The sequence below is a fragment of the Falco cherrug genome, chromosome 3 (assembly GCF_023634085.1).
Source record: "Falco cherrug isolate bFalChe1 chromosome 3, bFalChe1.pri, whole genome shotgun sequence".
Lineage (NCBI taxonomy): Eukaryota > Metazoa > Chordata > Aves > Falconiformes > Falconidae > Falco > Falco cherrug.
In genome coordinates this window covers 115,698,670-115,717,301 of record NC_073699.1, presented here as the reverse complement: position 1 = coordinate 115,717,301, position 18,632 = coordinate 115,698,670, and the positions used below count along the sequence as shown (strand labels likewise).

The window sequence follows — 18,632 nt, the reverse complement described above, 5'->3', positions numbered from 1 at the left end:
GACATCCCCCTGGGCTGGGGAGTAGCCTTGCCAAGAGGGCTCCCAACCTGCTACCTGTGTGTGGATGGAAATTGGGGTGGTGGCATGTAAATCCCCCCCACAGGAGTGTCCCCATCTCTGCCCCATTGTCTGAGGGGGCAGGGGACCCCCCAAAGCCCTCAGAGGCAGGGAAGCGTGTGGGGGAAGGTGGGTGGCTTCCCTGGGTTGGAGGTGATGCTCCCTTGCCTTGCTAGACCAGGCTCTCTCTTTCAGCCCAGCTGCTGCCCTGTGCCTCAGTTTCCCTCGTTGCAGCCAGAGAGGCTGAGCAGCAAGGGGTGACATGCATCATTTCTAGCCCCCTGCCCAAACTCTGGGTGCTGGGGTGGCTCAGCCTGTCCCTTCAGAGCTGGCTGTGGGGTGCTCACATTTCCCTGTGCCCCATGGCCAGCTCAGCCCTCCTTTCCCTGCAAGCCCCCCAGCAAAGGGTTCCCACTGCTCCCAGTCTCGGTAATGCCAAGCTGCTCACAGCCCTGCTCCCCTGCTGCGGGCACTGCCTCCCGCCCATCACTCCGGCATCGGGGCTGCCTGGTGAAGAGCTCCCCAGCCTCAGGGAGGCTCCTCTCCCTTGCACCCCTGGACAAGGAGGTGCACAAGAAGGGGACACGCAGCCCCAAGCACCCCATTGCATTGCCGGGGTGGGGGGTGGGGGCATGGATCCGTCCATTCTGCACCCCACCACCACGCTGCTCGGGGCTCATCAGGGCTCATCCTGCACCTCCCGTCCCCCTGCAGCACCCAGCATTGCTCCATCTCCCTCCGCAGGCACCCTGCCGAGACACGCTTCCCACCAAGCACCCCGGGGTGCCCGGCCCCCTGCGCACCCCGCCAGGCACCACATGATGCTGGTTCCTTCCCTCCTCTGGGGAGGGCCCTGGCTTCTGCTCTGCTTCCACCGCCAGCTCTGGCTTAGAGGTGAGAGCTGGTGCTGGGCGAGCCGGGGCGGCGAGGATGGGTGTTCTCCGCTGGCTGGTGGTCTCTGCGCTCTGCACCACCGTCTGGGGTGAGTCTGTCCCCCGTGGCACTGTCCCTGCCGAGCACCCTGGGGATGGGAGTGGGGGTCACCCAGGCAGGTCTTGCTTCCCTGCTGCTGCACCGCTGGGGAAGTGATTCCTTGCTTGTTGGGTCCCCAGATTTGCAGTTTCGCCAAGACAGAGGAGAGTTGCAAGGGGTGGCGAAGGGGTGGGTGGGGGGGACGCCCCTTGAGGGCTCAGCGGGGCTGCGGGGGTGAAAATAAAGCTAAATCGAGCCAGATGGGCATTAACCTGTGCACAAGCACAAGCTGTTGCCCTGGCTTTGCTGCCTGCGAAGAGCGGGCAGGGGGGGCGGGCAGGGGAGCCAGGCAGGCTGTCACTGGCAGCAGCAGGAGGAGAGGAGACAGGGTGGGGGGTACAGACCCGTACCCCCGCAGGGTCTATGCTGGATCTATCGCTGCTCCCCCTGCCATGGGCACCACCTGTGGGTGCCCAGCCCCGGGGTGCGACAGGCACCCATGGGATGGGATGGGGCGCAGGCAGCAGGGGCTGCCAGTCCCTGCCCCCCCGGCTTTCAGGTGCAGCAGCAGGGGCAGGTCTGGTCCCAGCTGCCCGGGGCTGAGCACGGGGCAGACGCTGCTGGGTCGCTCCAGGGGAGAAGGCAGACGCTGACGGAGAGAAAAGGCCCATTCCCAGTTGCGGGTGTGTTGGCGTGGGGTTGCACAAGCTGGGAGCCCGGAGGGAGATTGGGAAGGTCACTGGGAGATGCCAGCGAGGACCAGCCAGCTCCCTGGCACCTTTCAACTATGCCTTGCCTGTCAGGGGACAGCTTGGCTGCATCCCCCCATGGCAACATCACCCAAAGCCATGGCCATGTCACCTTGGGGGTGACACTGCCTTCCACAGGGACATTATCCCAACAGCCACCTCAGCAGCTGGGGCTCCCTGGGGGTGCAACATCACTGGGCTCACTCCAGTGTAGCAGGAGGTCATGGCGCAGTGCTGACCCTGGATCTGGCCCTGGAAGGGTGTCAGTGCATCAGTGCCCTTTCCATGTGCCGCTGGTGGGCTCGGGGAGCTGCTTTTGGCCAAGCCCCCCTGCCCTGAGCAGAAGGGGCTGCAGGGAAGGGGAGCCCTGGCTTGGGCAGCCTCCTGCCCTGAGCACCCCATCCCCAGCTCGGCCATGGCGGGGGGGCAGCCCCCACTCACCCTTGCTCCTCTCTGCCTTTCAGGACAGGACTATGGGCTCTCCCGGCCACCTCCTCATTTCGGTTCCATCTACCATGTCCGAGGTAACAGGACCCCACAGCACCCTTTGCTGGGGGTGAGGGGAGCGGAGGATGCTCAGCACTGGGCAGGACCAGGCTGTCCCAGTGCCAAACTGGGGCAGCTTCCCACAGCCGAGTGCCTCCCCTTGACCTGGCACCCACGGGGACAACAGCTCTGCTGGCTGCGGGTCCGCATGCTCTGTGGGTGCTGGGGGACTCGGGGAGGGGTGCTGGGGTGCTGAGTCCTTGGGGCTGACCCATGTCGCATGCTGGGGACCTCGCAGGTGTCATTAACCTGCCCTATGCCGAGATCGAGGAGCCCTTCGAAGCCTGGTACAACCTGACGGGAAACAAGAGCCGGATCCAATATTATGGGGGTAAGCAGGTGGGCGTCCATCCGCTGTGGGCTGTGCCTGCCCTGCACGCCCCCCTGCGCAAAGGCAGGGTGCAGGCAGGACCACCGTGCCTCAGTTTCCCCTTCTCACCGGCACAGGGCAGGTGATAACCTACCAGCTGGCAGCGGTGAAGCCCTATGGGATGCGGTACAAGATCACGCCAGAGACCACCGAGAAGGAGGTGAACACCAGGAAATGCTTCCAGCTGCCCGGCTCCAAGGAGGACGTGGTCAAGGCTCAGAGCGTCTTCCCCAGCATTGATGGCTTCAAGGTGAGAAACGCCAGAGCCTGGATCCGACCCGCTGCCCGGAGCATCTTCAGGCTCTGGGTGGGGTGCTGGGCAGCTGGGGGTGCTCCTCTCCATCCCAGGGGCTGCAGGGTGCTGGGACAGGCCAGAACATGCCCCTGCACCCCAGGGCACAGGGAGGGTCACTTCCCCACCCGGATCGGGGCCGGACTCCCGACTCCTTTCCCAATCTCAGCAGCCGTGTTGGAACGTGTCGCAGCCCACATGAACACCGGGGTTTGGGGATGGCTCAGGCAAGTTGCTACACGGCAGCTCAGCTCCTGTTGGCCCCAGCCTCCGGCAGGGCTGGGGGCAGCACGTGAGCAGCAGGGACAGCAAGCTGTCACCAAGCCAGACACGTGCCCGCAGGTCGAGGGCTTGGGAACACCCAGAGCCTTTTGGAGAGGGGGTGCAGACAGGCTCCCCCCCACTATGGGTGCACATACAGCACTGTGCGCACTGGGGTGTGCCCAGGGATGGATGGGGGGGTCTGTCCTGTGTTGCACCCCAAATCCTCGCCCTGCTTTCCATCCCGTGCATGTGTGCTAACGGCCATGGAGCCACTTGATCAAGCCGGAGATCCCAGTGAGGGCTGGTGCAAGGCACTGTATGTGTGCTGGGAGCAACAGGATCCTGCAAAAGGGCTGGATGATGGGGAGCAGGGGGGGATTGTGGGGTCCCCACCCAGGTCCCCCTCTCCCTGACACGGTGTCCCCCCCAGTTCCTGCGTGAGGAGTACTACCGGGGCCGGTACTGTGCTGTGTGGCAGAACGTCACTCGCTGGGCGCAGAAGAAGAACGTCTACACCCTGTGGGTGACCAACTCCAGCTGTGGGGTGGCCCCCGTCCACTACGAGATGCGGGGCTACAACAGCCTGCTGGGCTCCCACTACGACAAGTACGAGATCGCCTACAGCGACTTCGACAACAGCTTCCCCCCCTCCGTCTTCGACATCCCCGTCAATGGTGAGCCAGGAAGGGGCCCCCCATCCTGCCCGTGGGGCTCGGGCTGATGGCATCCCCTCCTTGCTCCCCAGAGACCAAGAAGTGTGGGGTCCTGCCGGGGAGCGTGGCGGAGCACCGGGTGCTGGCAAACCCCATGGAGGATCTGGTGGGACGGCACCAGCCCTGGGCCCACGAGGTTTTCCACCACTACCGCAGGCGGCTGGGGCGGCAGTACGGCTCCACGCGGGAGCTGGAGCACAGGCAGAGCATCTTCGTGCACAACATGAGGTACAGGCAGACGAGGGGATGCCGACACCCCAGGGGTGCTCCTCGTCCCCGCGGGGTTTCACCGCTGCTGCGGTGGGAGATGGCATCGGTGCCGGCTGGTGCCATCCCCGTCGCGGTGGCAGGTTCGTGCACTCGAGGAACCGCGCCGCGCTCTCCTACACGCTGGCGCTGAACCACCTGGCCGACCGCACGCCCCAGGAGCTGGCTGCCCTGCGGGGCCGGCGCCGGAGCGGGGCTCCCAACAACGGGCAGCCCTTCCCCACCGAGCTCTACACCGGCCTCATCCTGCCTGAGAGCCTCGACTGGCGCATGTATGGTAGGTGCAGGGGCGGCGGGACGGCAGGGTGCTGCGGGATGGCGTGAGGCTGCGATGTGGAGGCTGTGAGTGCTACTCATCCCGGCCAGCGCAATGTCCCACCGAGCCACCCTGCTCTCCATCACCGTGCTGAGGAGCCCGTGGGGCTGCAAGGTCCCCTGTGGTCCCCATGTCCCTGTGGCCCCCGCTCTGCTCAGCAACTGGAAGAAAGAAGCGGGGCTTATCTGTCAAAAAGCAGCTCGGTCAGCACTTGGCCCTCATTCAGTCTGGTGCCTATGGAACACATGTAGCATCTGAAGCCACATCTGGTTTCGTCCATGTCCCCATCAGCTGGGAGGGACCCCCCCAGAGCTTGCCCCAACCCAAGGGCAGGGATCCCCCCAGTTTGCTGGTACATTTTCCCCCACCCTGATTAGCACCAAGACCTGGCTGCGCCGGCTCTGGGAGCACAGCAAGTCCCCAACTCCTGCCTTGGTTTCCCTTCCACCTGCCATCATCCCCCAGTGCCGCACCAGCCTCTCACCCCCCTGTCCCGCTGTCCCCAGGTGCTGTCACCCCTGTGAAGGACCAGGCTGTCTGCGGGTCCTGCTGGAGCTTCGCCACGACGGGTGCGATGGAGGGTGCCCTCTTCCTCAAGGTGAGAGCGGGGCTGTGCCCCGTAGGGATGGCCAGGGTGCCTGGAGGGTGCCTGTCCCCATCCCTGCAGCATGTGTCTCCCCACAGACCGGCGTGCTGACCCCCCTGTCCCAACAAGTCCTCATCGACTGCTCCTGGGGCTTCGGGAACTACGCCTGTGACGGGGGCGAGGAGTGGAGAGCCTACGAGTGGATCAAGAAACACGGTGGCATCGCCAGCACCGAGTCCTACGGCACCTACAAGGGGCAGGTGAGGGTGGCCCCGTGTCCCTGCCGGGGTCCCCCAGCTCTCAGGATGTGTGTTCTGGGACTTTAAAGCCACGATGGGGCTGCTCAGGATGGGTCAGAGGCACTAATGGGCTCTGGAGACGGGGATGTCACCTTGTCCCTGAGGCGCCAGGCACCCTGCTGTTCAAAGCACAGTCCAAAGCCAAGCCCCGGGGCTCAGCTGGGTGGTTTCATCACCACGTGCCTCAGTTTCTCTTCTTGCAAAACAGGGACAAGGCTCCTCCGCCCATGGGTGATGCCATGGGTCCCTCCATACCCTGGGGTGCAGGGATGGAGCAGGGCTTCCCTGGGACGGGGACCTGGCTGCAAAACATGGGCAACAATTCCCCAAAGGCTTCAGGTGCAGGGCCAGCTCCCGGTGCTGCATGTAGGAAATGCTGTGTCCCTGCAGCAGCCAGGAAAATGCCCCCACCGTGGTGGGCAGGGGATGACAGAGGGGTCAGAGCTGGGATGCTGCCTCAGCCTGAATCCTAGATCACTCCCTGCATTAGAGCAGAGCTGCACGGGGGCAGCGTCCTCGTGCGGGTATCTGGGGGCTCCTGATGACACAGTGTCCCCCCTCTGGGTCCCACAGAACGGCTTGTGCCACTACAACCAATCTGAGATGCTGGCCAAGATCACGGGCTATGTCAACGTCACCTCAGGCAACATCACGGCAGTCAAAGCCGCCATCTACAAGCACGGCCCTGTGGCCGTCAGCATCGACGCCTCGCACAAGACCTTCTCCTTCTACTCCAACGGCATCTACTATGAGCCCAAGTGTGGTGAGTTGGAGGACACACAGGGCACGGGAGCACCTGGGTGCCCAGGGAGATGCCAGGACACCCATGTTTCCCTCCTTGCTGTCAAGCAGCTTTGGCAGGGGTGAAGGAGGGAACCGGCCCCGCAGCCCTCCGCGGCGCTGCAGCAGCCCTGGGAGCAGGGATGCTCACGGGAGCAGGGATGCTCACGGGACAGGGATTTTCTGAACGAGCCATCTCCTGTGTTGTCCCCTGCAGCGAACAAGCCTGGAGAGCTGGACCACGCAGTGCTGGCCGTGGGCTATGGGGTCCTGCAGGGAGAGACCTACTGGCTCATCAAGAACTCCTGGTCCACATACTGGGGCAATGATGGCTACATCCTCATGGCCATGAAGGACAATAACTGTGGTGTGGCCACCGAAGCCACCTACCCCATCCTGGCCTGAGCCACCTCTCAGCTCTGCAGGGAGAGCCCTCGGTGATGCTTTCGACACGCATCCCTGGAGCAGCCCTTCAGTGTGAGCCATCACGCAGCAGGAAGCTGGGCACACAGTGGGACAGGGCCATGGGGTGCTGGACAAGGGGCAGGATGGGGACCCAGCTGTGGGCTTGCCAATAAAGACCTTGGAAAAATACTGGTTTGCTTCTACAGCAGGGACTCAGTCGCTGGCTGCCCAGCTCTGCCCCCTTTGCAGACCCCAGTGCCTGCAGCATGCAACACATCTGTCCCCTGCACAGGTCCCTGTCCCCCAGCTTGTTTTTCTTTGTCCTGTGGGACCACAGGGGCCTCCTGGTGAGGGGACCACTCCGCCTGGCAGAGCCAGCTGGCTCTTGCAGACAGTCCCAGACACCCAGGGCGAGGGGAGCGGCTTTTCCAGCCCTATCTCTCAAGGTGGAGCACAAACAACCCCAGGGACTCCTGCTGAGACAAGAAATTCCTGGTGGGGTGTTGGGGAGGGGGGAAGGCAGCCACCCTCTGCCCCACTGCCCAGGTCCCTGTTGTGGCTATGGGTGGGGATGTCACCGGCGGTGTTTGCCAGCGCCACGAGCCAGGCTCCCCTTCACCCTGTGGGGCTGCCCCCATCCAGGAAAGGCACTTTACACCATGGCCATGGCTCACCTGGGTGCTCCTCGTTCAGAATCGAGCCCTCCTGGGAGAGCAGGGTCAGCGCATGAGGATCCCGCAGATGGGGTGGGAAGGTGCCTCTGTCCTGACCCTGGTGGTCTCCTGTCTTCGCTGGTACATCCCTGGGGCAGGATGCATCTCTGCATGGGTTGGGGCGCTTTGACAGTGGTGGTGCTGGTCCCTGGGGAGGTGCTGCAGTACGGGGTGCATCAGCCCAGCCCTGCACCCAGGGGTACAGCTGAATTGGACCCGAAAGCCCGTGGCACATGCAGCCAGGCTATGCCAAGCCCTTATCGGCTTTGTTTTGGGCTCAGGCAGCCCCACAGGCGCTCGCTGTCACCTTGGGCTGGGGGCCAGCTGGACGCGCAGCAAGTGGGAGGGGTGAAGGCCACTCTGCTGCAGTGACACCGCTGCTGTCCTCACAGGGTCCGTTTTTCCATGTCACTCCTGACATTTCATCTGCATCTTTCCCCTTTTTCCAATTAACCCCCCCCCCCAATTGCATCCTTACCCCTGGTGGTGTATGCAGAAGGATGCAGGGATGCCAACGGGCCCCATCTCCCCACCACTGCCCAGCGCTGCCTTTGGTGAGACACCTTGGCTCCTGTTCCAGGAGGGCAGGGAGCACCCAGAGGGGCTCTGGGGTGCCTGGCAGGGTCCCATTGCCTTGGGTTGCTGCCGATGCTCCCCCTGCTCGCAGCACACTGATTGCAGCAAAGCCTGGCTGCAAACTGCCATGCAGGATGGGTGGGAGCAAAGGGACCCCAGCACCAAGCCCCCGATCCCTGGGGCACCCACCCTTGCCCCAGGGGATGGCCATGCCATGGGGTCCCACAGGGGTCTGGGTCCCATCCTGCTCCCCCTGCCCCAAACCCTGCAAGCACACAGCATCAGCACCCACCCTAGTATGGGTGAGAAAGACACCCATGGGTGCCCATGGGGGGGCAATGTAAAGCCACACCTCCTCCTTGGTCTAGCCCCAGCCAAGGGAAGGACGGGGCTCTGCCTGTTGGCTGCCTGCAGCTCTTTGCCCACCCACCAGCCATATTTAAGCCACCCATGGGTGCAGGGCTGGAGTGCGCAGGATGGAGGGGCTGGGGTGGCTGCTGGTGCTGGGGGCCGCCACGATGCTGGGTAAGCACCCACCTTGGCCAAGCTCGGAGGGGGGGAACACACCGAGGCCGTGCCCCCGTCACAGGGGGATGCCATTGTGCCCCTTAGCCTGGGCACTGTGGTGGTCCTGGGCTGCTGTGGGGTCCTGGCCTTGGGATGGGGCTGCCCTGTCCCTATCCCTGTGCCTGGAGTAGTGCAGGGACAGTGGGCACACTCTGCGTGTGCCATATGGGGGTGCATACAGTTGCCCCTCATGTCCTGGGGTGTGCATGGGGGCTTGGGGTGCCCCTGAGCTGGCTGCACCCCAAGGAGAGTGGGGGGTGGTGGTGGGGGTGGCTCTGGATTGGCCAGAGAGCTGGTGGAGAAGCAGGGAGCCCTGGCTTGCAGACCCCTGTTCTCTGCACTGCCCAGGCAGGTGGGAGCCTTCCCAGCACTGCCACCAGCACGTGCTCCCCTGGGGCTGTCCCCCTCTCCGGGGGGACAATGAGCCAGGGACCAGCACTGCTGCCAGCCCCTGCCATGGAGAGCTGGGTAATCAGCAGTGTAAAGGGGTTCGGGGTTTGTTTCTGTTTTTCTTCTAGAAGCAGAGTGCAGAGCTTCTCTGGAGACACCCACGTTTGGGGACATCTACCATGTCACAGGTAGGGCTTGGGGACAGGGCACCCCACTGGGATGGTGCCATCGCTGCCATGCTGCCCGAGGGGGTCCCTCGGGCACCTCCAGCCACCAGCTCCCATGTGACGTGCCCAAGCCGAGGAGGCTCCAATTCCCCCACGAAACCCAGGGGCTGGGGTGCATCGCTGCCGTTGGGTGCTGCCGGTGGTGGCCAGGGGTGGAGGAGGGGGGTGATGCTGTGGGGCTCTGGGGTGCTCCCTGCCCACCCTGTGCTCCCCTCTCAGCCACAGGCTCGGGGCAGGGGGATGGGGGATGTCCCCGGGGATCAGCCCCCCGCAGCCCCCCGAGCCCGGCCCCTCTGTGTCCGCAGGAGTCATCAGCCTGCCTTACGCAGAGATCAGGGAGCCCTTCGAAGCCTGGTACAACCTCACTGGTGGGAAAAGCCGCATCGAGTACTATGGCGGTGGGTGCAGAAAGGGGTCCGTCCCCTCCATCCCTCACCCTCCTCCTGCCCCAGGACGCTCCTGTGCCCTGGGAAAGCCCTGGCAGCCATCACCACACCAGGACCCGGGGGCTTGGCTTGACCTTAACGCTGTCCTCATCCCCAGGCCAAGTGGTCACCTACCAGTTTGGCTCCATCGAGCCCTTCGGGGCCAGCTTCAAGGTGACGCCTGAGACAACGGAGACAGAGGTCAACGTCCGCAAGTGCTTCCGCATCAATGGCACCAACAGGGACCTTATCGCCCCGCAGAGTGTCTTCCCCAGCCTGGACAACTTCAAGGTGAGCCCCGGGCACAGTCCTCCAAAATGCAGGATGGGGCAGGGGAGGGGACAAGGGACACCCCCATAGGTACAGGGCGTTTGATGGCTACCTCTCTACAAGGGCGGAGCAGCCTTCCCTGGCTGGGTATGGGTAAATACAAGGCTGGATGAGGCCAGGGGTGATGGAGATGGAGGGGTTACATCCAGGGTGGCATCACGCAGGATGGGGTGCCATCACTGTGGGGTGCCCCAGCTCACTGGGGGCATGGTGCCGGTGTGGCACCCTGGTCCCTGACGCATGCGCTGTGCCCAGCGGGTGCGGGAGGAGCGCTTCCGTGGGCAGCACTGCGCCGTCTGGCAGAACGTTTCCTACTGGGGTCACAAGAAGAACGTCTACACGCTGCGGGTGGGCAGCTCTGCCCACGGCCCTGTGCCCCTGCACTACGAGGTGCACGGCTTCAACAGCCTCCTGGGCTCCCACTATGACAAGTACGAGATCGACTACTCCTCCTTCAGCCACCGCTTCCCTCCCAGCGTCTTCCATCTCCCCGAGGGTGAGTGTCCCCAGCCACCGTGCCGCCCAGCCGGTGGCTAGTGTGGCCACCAAAATGCAGCACCCCTTCCACCGTTTGTTTTTGGTTTGTGTTTTTTTGGTTTTGGTTTGTTTTTTTTTTTTTTATAAGACTGATAATTTGGGTGAATTGCTTTGCTTGGGAAAACAGCAGGGGAGGAATTTAATTAATGTCGATAGCTGGGGTGATGCAGGTGCTTTCCTGCTGTTGGCTCCCCCGTGCCAGAGCGCAGGGTTCTGGGTGGGATGGCGGGTGCTCGGGAGCGGCTCTGGAAGTGTGGATGCAGATCACCCCCGCACCCATGTGTCTGTACGGGATGGGCAGCCCCAGTGGTTTTGGGGGTGACCACGCTGTGCACCACGGCTGGGGGGCTGGGAGGGACTGTCCCTGCTCAGGAGGTGTCCGTGTCTCATGGCAGGGGTGCAGTGCAAGCAGTGGCCCACAGCCAGCCCCGAGCACCGCATCATGGCCAACCCCATGCAGGAGTTTGTGGGGAGGGCACCAGAGATGGACCATGTCCACCACCACCTCTTCCACCACTACAAGGAGCGGTTCGGGAAGAGCTACAACAGCGAGGAGGAGCACGAGCATCGCAAGCGCACCTTCATCCATAACATGCGGTACAGGATGCCAGGGGGACAGGCTGGGGGGTGCTCAGGGTTGGGGTGGCCAGCGTGGTCCCTCGCTCCCCTCTCGCAGCAAGTCTGCTCTGCTGCAGGTTCGTGCACTCGAGGAACCGCGCCGCGCTCTCCTACACGCTGGCGCTGAACCACCTGGCCGACCGCACGCCCCAGGAGCTGGCTGCCCTGCGGGGCCGGCGCCGGAGCGGGGCTCCCAACAACGGGCAGCCCTTCCCCACCGAGCTCTACGCCGGCCTCATCCTGCCCGAGAGCCTCGACTGGCGGCTGTATGGTGAGGAGGGAGCTGGTACCACCAGTGTGCAGGCCTGGAGTGTGCACGGGGGTCAGCTGTGCATGCCAGGGTTTGCGGAGGGACAGGTAGCATCCTTCACTGCTCTGCTAAATGTGTGCCCGTCCCGCTGTCCCCAGGTGCTGTCACCCCTGTGAAGGACCAGGCTGTCTGCGGGTCCTGCTGGAGCTTCGCCACGACGGGCGCGATGGAGGGTGCCCTCTTCCTCAAGGTGAGAGCGGGGCTGTGCCCCGTAGGGATGGCCAGGGTGCCTGGAGGGTGCCTGTCCCCATCCCTGCAGCATGTGTCTCCCCACAGACCGGCGTGCTGACCCCCCTGTCCCAACAAGTCCTCATCGACTGCTCCTGGGGCTTCGGGAACTACGCCTGCGACGGGGGCGAGGAGTGGAGAGCCTACGAGTGGATCATGAAGCACGGTGGCATCGCCAGCACCGAGTCCTACGGGCCCTACCTGGGGCAGGTGAGGGTGGCAGTGTTGCTTGGGGGGTGCAGCGCTACCCCTTCCCCAATCCTTCCCCCCAGGCGCTCCCAAATCAGCCATCAAGCCTCCGGCAGTGGATGGAGGCTCTACTTTGATTTATGGATGCTCCATCTGAGCTGACCCTCTCCCTCCTTCCCCCTGGCTGGGGTGGGTCAGACCCCCCCACTTGCCCTGCTGACACCCCCGCCTCCCCCCCCTAGAATGGCTACTGCCACTGCAACCAGTCGGAGCTGCTGGGCCAACTCACCGGCTACGCCAGCGTGGAGCCGGGCAGTGCCACCGCGCTGAAGGCTGCATTGGTCAAGCACGGCCCCGTGGCCGTCAACATCGACGCCTCGCACAAGTCCTTCACCTTCTACGCCAACGGTGTCTACGAGGAGCCCCGCTGTGGTGAGTCCAGCCAACCCAGGGGGCTCTGTGTCCCACTCATGGGAGCTGGGATAGGCAAAAATATTTGCCGGGTGGTAGTTACCTCCCCGCTGAGCTCTGAGCCAGGGGATATGGGGCCACTCGCTGCATCAGGAACGAGCTCCAGCTCCAAGGGATGGGGAATAAGATGGCTCTGTTTTCTTCTCTCCTCCTGGCCAGGAAATGAGACATCGGCGCTGGACCACGCAGTGCTGGCCGTGGGCTACGGGGTCCTGCAAGGCAAGAGCTACTGGCTCATCAAGAACTCCTGGTCCACATACTGGGGCAACGATGGCTATGTCCTCATGGCCATGAAGGACAATAACTGCGGTGTGGCCACTGCCGCCTCCTTCCCCATCCTGGCCTGATGAGACACGGCCCCACATGTGCCCTGTCCCCTCTGTGTCCCCTTGGGCAGCTCCAGCTGGATGGGGGCTGGCAGAGGGATGAGGGGCCCTGGGAGGTGTTTGCAGGGCTGAAGGGGGCAGCTCGGACAGGAGGTCGGAGGATGCTCTCAACCCCCTGGAGAGATATTTTACCATTTTGGCCATAAAAGCCTGTAGAAGTGATCCTGTCTGTCATGCTCAGGTGTCTTCCACCAGCCTTAGCCCCCCCCACCGCCAGCCACAGCCCTTGCCATGGCTGCCTTCTGCAGCCCTCTGTGGGATGAGTTTCACCCAATGCTCAGCCCAGCCTCACCCGTTTGGGTTGTGTGCCCTAACACCAGTTTTCAGTGCCACCCCCAGAAGTGCCAGCACCCCCTGCCCCAGCAGGGAGCCTGAATCCACTCTCAGAGGCTGGGCTGGGCTCAGAGCCCTCCTGTGCCCAACTGCACCACCCCATCCCTGCTGCCGGCATCACACAGGGAAGCAGGGAGCTGCCCCCCACCAGGGCAGCCCCCAGCACCCAGTGTCTCTTGGCACACCTGGATCCTTGGCTCAGCCTCTCCCCAGGCTCCTGCGTGGGCCAGGGCTTGGTGACTCAGTTTCCCCACGCATCTGGGGGGAAAAGCAGAGCTTCTGAGGGTTTCCCTCCCGAGCCCTTGGGATGGAGGGAGCCCAAAGGAGACCCAGCTCATTCCATCCAGGACACATCAGGGGGGCTTCTCCAACCTCCTGGGGAGCAGCTGGGCTTGGAGCTGCCACCCCAGAGCTGTTGTGCTCCTTTTGTCTCCACTTGCTCCAGTGCTTTACCCCAAAACCTGCATGGCCATGGGGCAGCCTGACCAAGAGCTGAGGGGCTAACGAGGCTAGTGCTGCTCTTGGGGTGTCCAGGCTGGGTATCAGGGTAGTGTGAAGGCTCATTTCTGGGGGTCTGATCACATCCACCCTGGCAGGCAGCCCAGAGCCCCTAGGTGAGAGCTGCTGGCACCACCAGGCTCTGCCTTCCCAATTTAAGAGCCCAATTAGCAGCCAGGCAGCTGCAAGGGGAGCCTACAAAAGGGGTATAAGCCTGGCTTGTATCAGCATGTGCACAGGCTGCATCTTCCCCCGGAATGGGCTTCTGGTGGTTGAGAAGTGACATCCCCCCATGGCTCCATGGCTACACCCTTTTTTTTAATAGCAAACAGCCAGGGTCAGCCACCGCGCTTCCTCACTGCAAGCACCGGCCGGCAGCACCCAGGGAGCAGCGCTTCCTTCCAGGCGATGTGATTGCTCCCAATTGAGGGTGGCAGGTCATAATATTTTCTTGTTTTCTTTCACTTGTTCACCTGCTTATTTTACAATTTGCTGCACTGATTTCTGAAGTGGTCTTTAATCATTCTCAGCAGGGGTGCTGACTCGAATTCGTGTCTGGGAGAGAAATGATCACTGCACAGGAATAATGTGGTTTATTCTGTGGGAGTCCAGGTCTCCAGATCTTTGATTCTCTTGACTGCAGTCGATAAAACATGCTTTGACTTTCAGGGAACCGTGACTTTCAGGCTCCCTTTGGATAGGTGATGTTCTGAATTTGCTGCTGAACACGCAGGTGGCTTTGAGAGCTGGAGGCTTTGCACCCCCCGGAAGCATTTAGCAGGAAGCCTGAAATTTTGCATTTGTGGCATTAGGGATAGCAGTTCTGAGCGTGGGTAGTTAAGGATGGCTGGGAACTTAAAAAAAGATCCATTTATTATATTTGAAAAAGGAGAAAATGAGAAAGGACATACCTGAAGAGACGTTTGATGTCTCCATGCTGTTTCCAGAGCCAGCCTCGGCTTCTGGCTCCCAGCCCGGGTGAGCTGCAACCTCCAGACTCCCCTCGACAACTGAACCTCAGAGCTGCTCCAGGTTTTGCAGAGCGTAGCAAAGAACAGCCACTCTGAGTCCTGCTTTTTATTGAAAGCACAGCTGGCCCAAAGGTATGCATTTAAGGCTTCCTTCAGAAAAGGCACATTGCCTGCATACCCTGCATCTCTAGCTTGCCAGCTTATGCAGGCAGCTCCCCAAATGTGATGCCTTGATGGTGAAATATCAGCTGAGGCTGGTGCTTTATGGGGAGCGAGCACTGCCTGGAGAGTGAAAGCTGAGAGGATTTGGCATCTACCTCCCATATGCCCCCTTGAGAATCCCATCTTCTTGGCCTGCAGGGTGAAGCAGTTCCAGGTGTCTCCTAGGTCAGCTTCATGCAGAACACACAGGACCAGAAGTAGTCCTTGGTATTTCTGAGAGTCCTCTGCCACCTTCAGGGTCTCCTCCTTGTTCAGCTGCTCCTTCTTGGCATCTGCCAGCCAAGTGTTTGGTGCCCAGGTGCTTGAACTGGGCATGGGAACGTCTGCCTGCAAGCTGATCCCTCTAGAGGCTGTCCAAGCTGATGGTGGCTTCCATGCTGGAGGTGGGAGTCCGTCTGGCACCCTTGCAGGCTTTCCTGAGCCTCCAACAGCTCCTTTGTCCTGCCTGATGCTCTCCTGATGCTTCTTTAAGAATTCATCCGTGAAGATGCTCACCAAGTGGTCATCACCTCCCAGGGGAGTGTCCCTAACTGCGGCTTTTACCTCAACAACCTCCCTGTCTACAGTGAAGATGCTGATAGCCCTCAAGGTGCATGTTAAAGCTGAGGACATCGTGCTCTCCATCAGGGCGATGGAGGCCGTAGGCCAGGGCTGCTGACATCTCCTCGAAGCCCCTCAGCACAGCAATGACGGCAATAACCCCGGCACCTTTGGTGGCCCGTTCTGGGAGCTGCCGGGACAAGCTGGCACAGGGATGATCGTTTCTCCTGGCTGCCCCCCATCAACCCTGGGACGGCAGTGGGAACCTTGGGGCCATCCCAGCCCCACGCTGAGCTCTGACCCACCCGCTCTCGCAGAGCTCAGCGCCGGCCAGGACACGGGATGCAAGCTGAGGCAGAGCACGCCGCCACAAACGGCTCCCGAGAGGTGTTTTGTTTGCAGTGAAACGGCCTTTCTGTGGGTGAGAGCATCCAGATCTGCGGGATCAATCTGTCCACACATCCAGAAATTCAGGGTGGGCTGAGTTTGCCAAGCTAAATTATTCTCCGAGGAAGGGCGGCTGGGATTTCAGCTGGGTTTGGTTTCTCGCCCTGCCCTCGGCTGTCCTGGATACTGCGCTTCCCTCCGGAGGCAGCTGCGCTCCAGCGCAGACCTCTGTGCAGCAATGCCAGGTGGCCAGAAAATGTGCTCCAGCCCAAAAGCTGGCTGCCTTTCAGTGCTGGATGAATTATCTGTGAAAACCTCTTACGGCTCGCACAAAACAAGGTAATTATTCAGAAAGCAGGGGACATGGAGAGAGCCAGAATATGAAAATATTATCTGTTAGTGATTTACAGAGAACCACAGACGGTGTTAAAGAACAGCAGCTGAATCAAACTTGCTTTGGCAACTTCTTGGCTCCCAAATGCTCCAGACAACCCAGGGTGGGGTGGGGGGGCTGATCATGAGCTCATAACAACACTCCTGCACCCTGGGGAAGGGGCCTCTGGGGGTCTGGGTCTCCAGAGCTGGGTCAGGATGGAGCTGGGTGACTCATGGAGGGAAAGGACACGTGTTACAGAGCTCTGAGGTTTTAGGATGGCAAACATAATGATTCAGGGGGAGGCCACCTCACTTTTGCTATCTAATGCAGCACCTGGAGCTTTTTTGGGGTACAAAGGGTTGCATCCAGTGTGATCTGAAGTCTTTCAGGCTCTGCAAAGCTAGAAACTGCTTTACTGCTAACGAGGCTATCCTGGAAAATCACCGAGGCAGTGGCTTTCTAAACGTTTCTTATTACACTTCCTTCAGTAGCAGCTTTACAAATGCTCTTCCTTAGCCAAATCTTTTTCCCTTGGCGGCCGTGACTGCTCTGGCAGGTTTGTTGTTCACGCTCTGAAACGAAATTGTTCCTTTTCCTTCAGCTCGAGATAATGGCAACCCGCCCCCCCCCGCCCCACCCCCGACTTTGAGGTTTTATTTCTTGCAAGAGATCGCTCGTGGTGTTTACATTTTCCAGGTGCGCTGTCAAACCCCAGAAAGCTGGGCAACCCCAGTCCTCCACCTCTGCCTGATTTCCCCAAGAACCTCTCCTCGGAGCACAGCAGCTCCTGAGCTGCGAGGAGGGTTTTGTTTAAAGCCATCCACCGCCTCTGCCAAGCTCTGCCTTCTGCTTTCACCGACTGATATTTCCCAATCACAATCTAGCATCCAGCACAATGCAACAAATTTCATGAAATTAAGTATTTCTCCTACAGACAGCATATTTGCCCGGTGATTATAACTAGTCCCCGAGGTAGCCAAGCACAGCAGAATTTCAGTTTAATATGCACACCCACGCAGCCTTACTAAAAACCCAAGACACTCCCCCGGTCCTTCTTGGGAAAGGCTGAGCACTGCAGTGAGCATCTCGTATTTCAGCTTCACCACTTGCACAAGCTAGGACTGGGAATACTCTGTCATCTGGTGTTAAAAAAAAAAAAAAAAGTGGGGAAAGAAGTTTCCCAAAGATTTCAAGGGATCTCTTATGGTCTTACAGAGAGAAAGGTGCAAGAACACAGGAATGTCAGGCAATTCAGACACAAAAGGAACCAGATCACACTGCTAGGGCTTTATTAACACAACCGAGTAGTTACTGCCTTTTGTTCACTCAATCTTGAATCTACAGAGTGAACTTTTAACTCCAAGAAGCTTTAATTCCCTGCTTTGTTTGGGCAGGCAGCATATATGTGAGCTCACAGCAGCTGTTCTGTGTCACATTGTAAAAAAGTTATGACTACTTGATTTTAAAAAAATGAGCACTGTGTGTGCGGTGGATGATCTGTCTGTGCTGCAGCAACTGGGGTCCCGCCTCGTACCTGAAACAAAACAGGGGCAAATGTTCCCAGTGTCTGGAGCAGCAAGCTCCAGCATCCAAGCTGTGGTGTAAACACAGCACTGACCCTGCCCCAAACCACAGGCAGACCCACCCATGCAAATCACGGCCCTGGCTGTGCCTGGGGCTTGCAGATGAACAGCTGCCCTAGCAGCGGGCCAGGAGTCAGAGCGAAGGGGGAAACAAGTTCACGTGAAGGTTTTCCTTTTGCTGCAGACATTACCTCCTACCTCATTCTTCCTTCCTTTTCCTGCAATTCTCTTTCCCTCAACCTTTCAGGTGCAGTTTTCCCTCTGCCCCTACCCTTCCTCTGTCTCCAGCCCTTGTGACTCTGCTTCCCCTCAGCTCCACTCTCAAGGTAGAGACACCTCCTCCTCCCCACAGTCTTCTGCTACCTCCCTTCCTCCAGGCCTGACCCTCCTTCACCCACCTCCACAGAGGCCTGCCCCTCCCTGGAGCAGCTCCCCAGCCCTGCCGGGTCCCCTCTCCCTGCCCCCAGCCTCCCCCGGGCCAGCACATCCCCTCAACCTACTCGCCCCTAACACACACCAGCTACTCCCCTGCCTTTCACCTTGCCCTGGCCAGGCTCTGCCCCTTCCCCCGGCCTTAGCCTGGCTCAACCCAGCCCAGCTCAACCCCTTCCCTTGACCCTGGCCCGGCCCAGCCCAGCCCCTTCCCTCGGCTCTGACCCGGCCCCGCTCAGCTCAACTCAGCCCCCGGCGCGGCCCTGCCCCTTCCCTCGGCCCAGGCTTGGCCCTGGCCCAGCTCAGCTCAGTCCCTTCCCTCGGCCCTGGCCTGGCCTGGCCTGACCCAGCCCAGCCCCTTCCCCCGGCTCTGGCTCGGCCTAGCTCAGCCCCCCGGCCCGCCCCAGCCCCTTGCCCCCGGCCCAGCTCTGCTCAGCTCAGCCCCCGGCCCAGCCCCACTTCCGGGTCCTCTCCCGCAAGGCCTTGTGGGCCAGCCCCCCCCCACGCCCTTTCCCCACGCCCCACGCGCGATCTCGCGCGACCTCCGCAGCGCCGCGCGCCCCCGGGACGTCACGGGGGCGAGGGGGGGCGGGGCGGGCGGTTGCATTACGGCGGCGCGCGCAGCGCTCCCCGCCTGACGTTACCGCTTCCCCTTCCCCACCGCCCGCGGAGGGACAGGGCGGGGGAGGAGGCGGGTCCGCTCCGCC

General features: G+C 61.3%; 2 protein-coding genes and 1 long non-coding RNA gene across 3 annotated transcripts; 2 read left to right on the top strand and 1 right to left on the bottom strand.

The window, feature by feature from the left end:
- Positions 1–883: 883 nt before the first annotated feature.
- On the top strand, positions 884–6,785 carry LOC102055523 (digestive cysteine proteinase 1-like). Its single transcript, XM_055705141.1, has 11 exons — positions 884–1,039; positions 2,243–2,302; positions 2,563–2,655; positions 2,772–2,944; positions 3,681–3,924; positions 3,996–4,191; positions 4,314–4,507; positions 5,053–5,144; positions 5,231–5,392; positions 6,005–6,194; positions 6,429–6,785. Exons 1-11 carry the CDS (start codon positions 988–990, stop codon positions 6,614–6,616), a joined length of 1,644 nt encoding a protein of 547 aa, XP_055561116.1. The 5' UTR covers positions 884–987; the 3' UTR covers positions 6,617–6,785.
- A 1,596-nt stretch (positions 6,786–8,381) lies between these two features.
- LOC102057334 (digestive cysteine proteinase 1-like) lies at positions 8,382–12,707 on the top strand. The gene is made up of 11 exons (XM_055705382.1): positions 8,382–8,430; positions 8,991–9,050; positions 9,395–9,487; positions 9,633–9,805; positions 10,100–10,340; positions 10,777–10,978; positions 11,077–11,270; positions 11,408–11,499; positions 11,586–11,747; positions 11,969–12,158; positions 12,357–12,707. The coding sequence occupies exons 1-11, from the start codon at positions 8,382–8,384 to the stop codon at positions 12,542–12,544; spliced, it is 1,644 nt and encodes a 547-aa protein (XP_055561357.1). The 3' UTR covers positions 12,545–12,707.
- Positions 12,708–17,182: 4,475 nt separating this feature from the next.
- LOC114017270 (uncharacterized) lies at positions 17,183–18,313 on the bottom strand. The gene is made up of 2 exons (XR_003562216.2): positions 17,556–18,313; positions 17,183–17,444 (listed from the first exon to the last, which is right to left on the bottom strand). It is a non-coding gene; the product is annotated as an uncharacterized LOC114017270 (long non-coding RNA).
- Between the last annotated feature and the right edge of the window lie 319 nt (positions 18,314–18,632).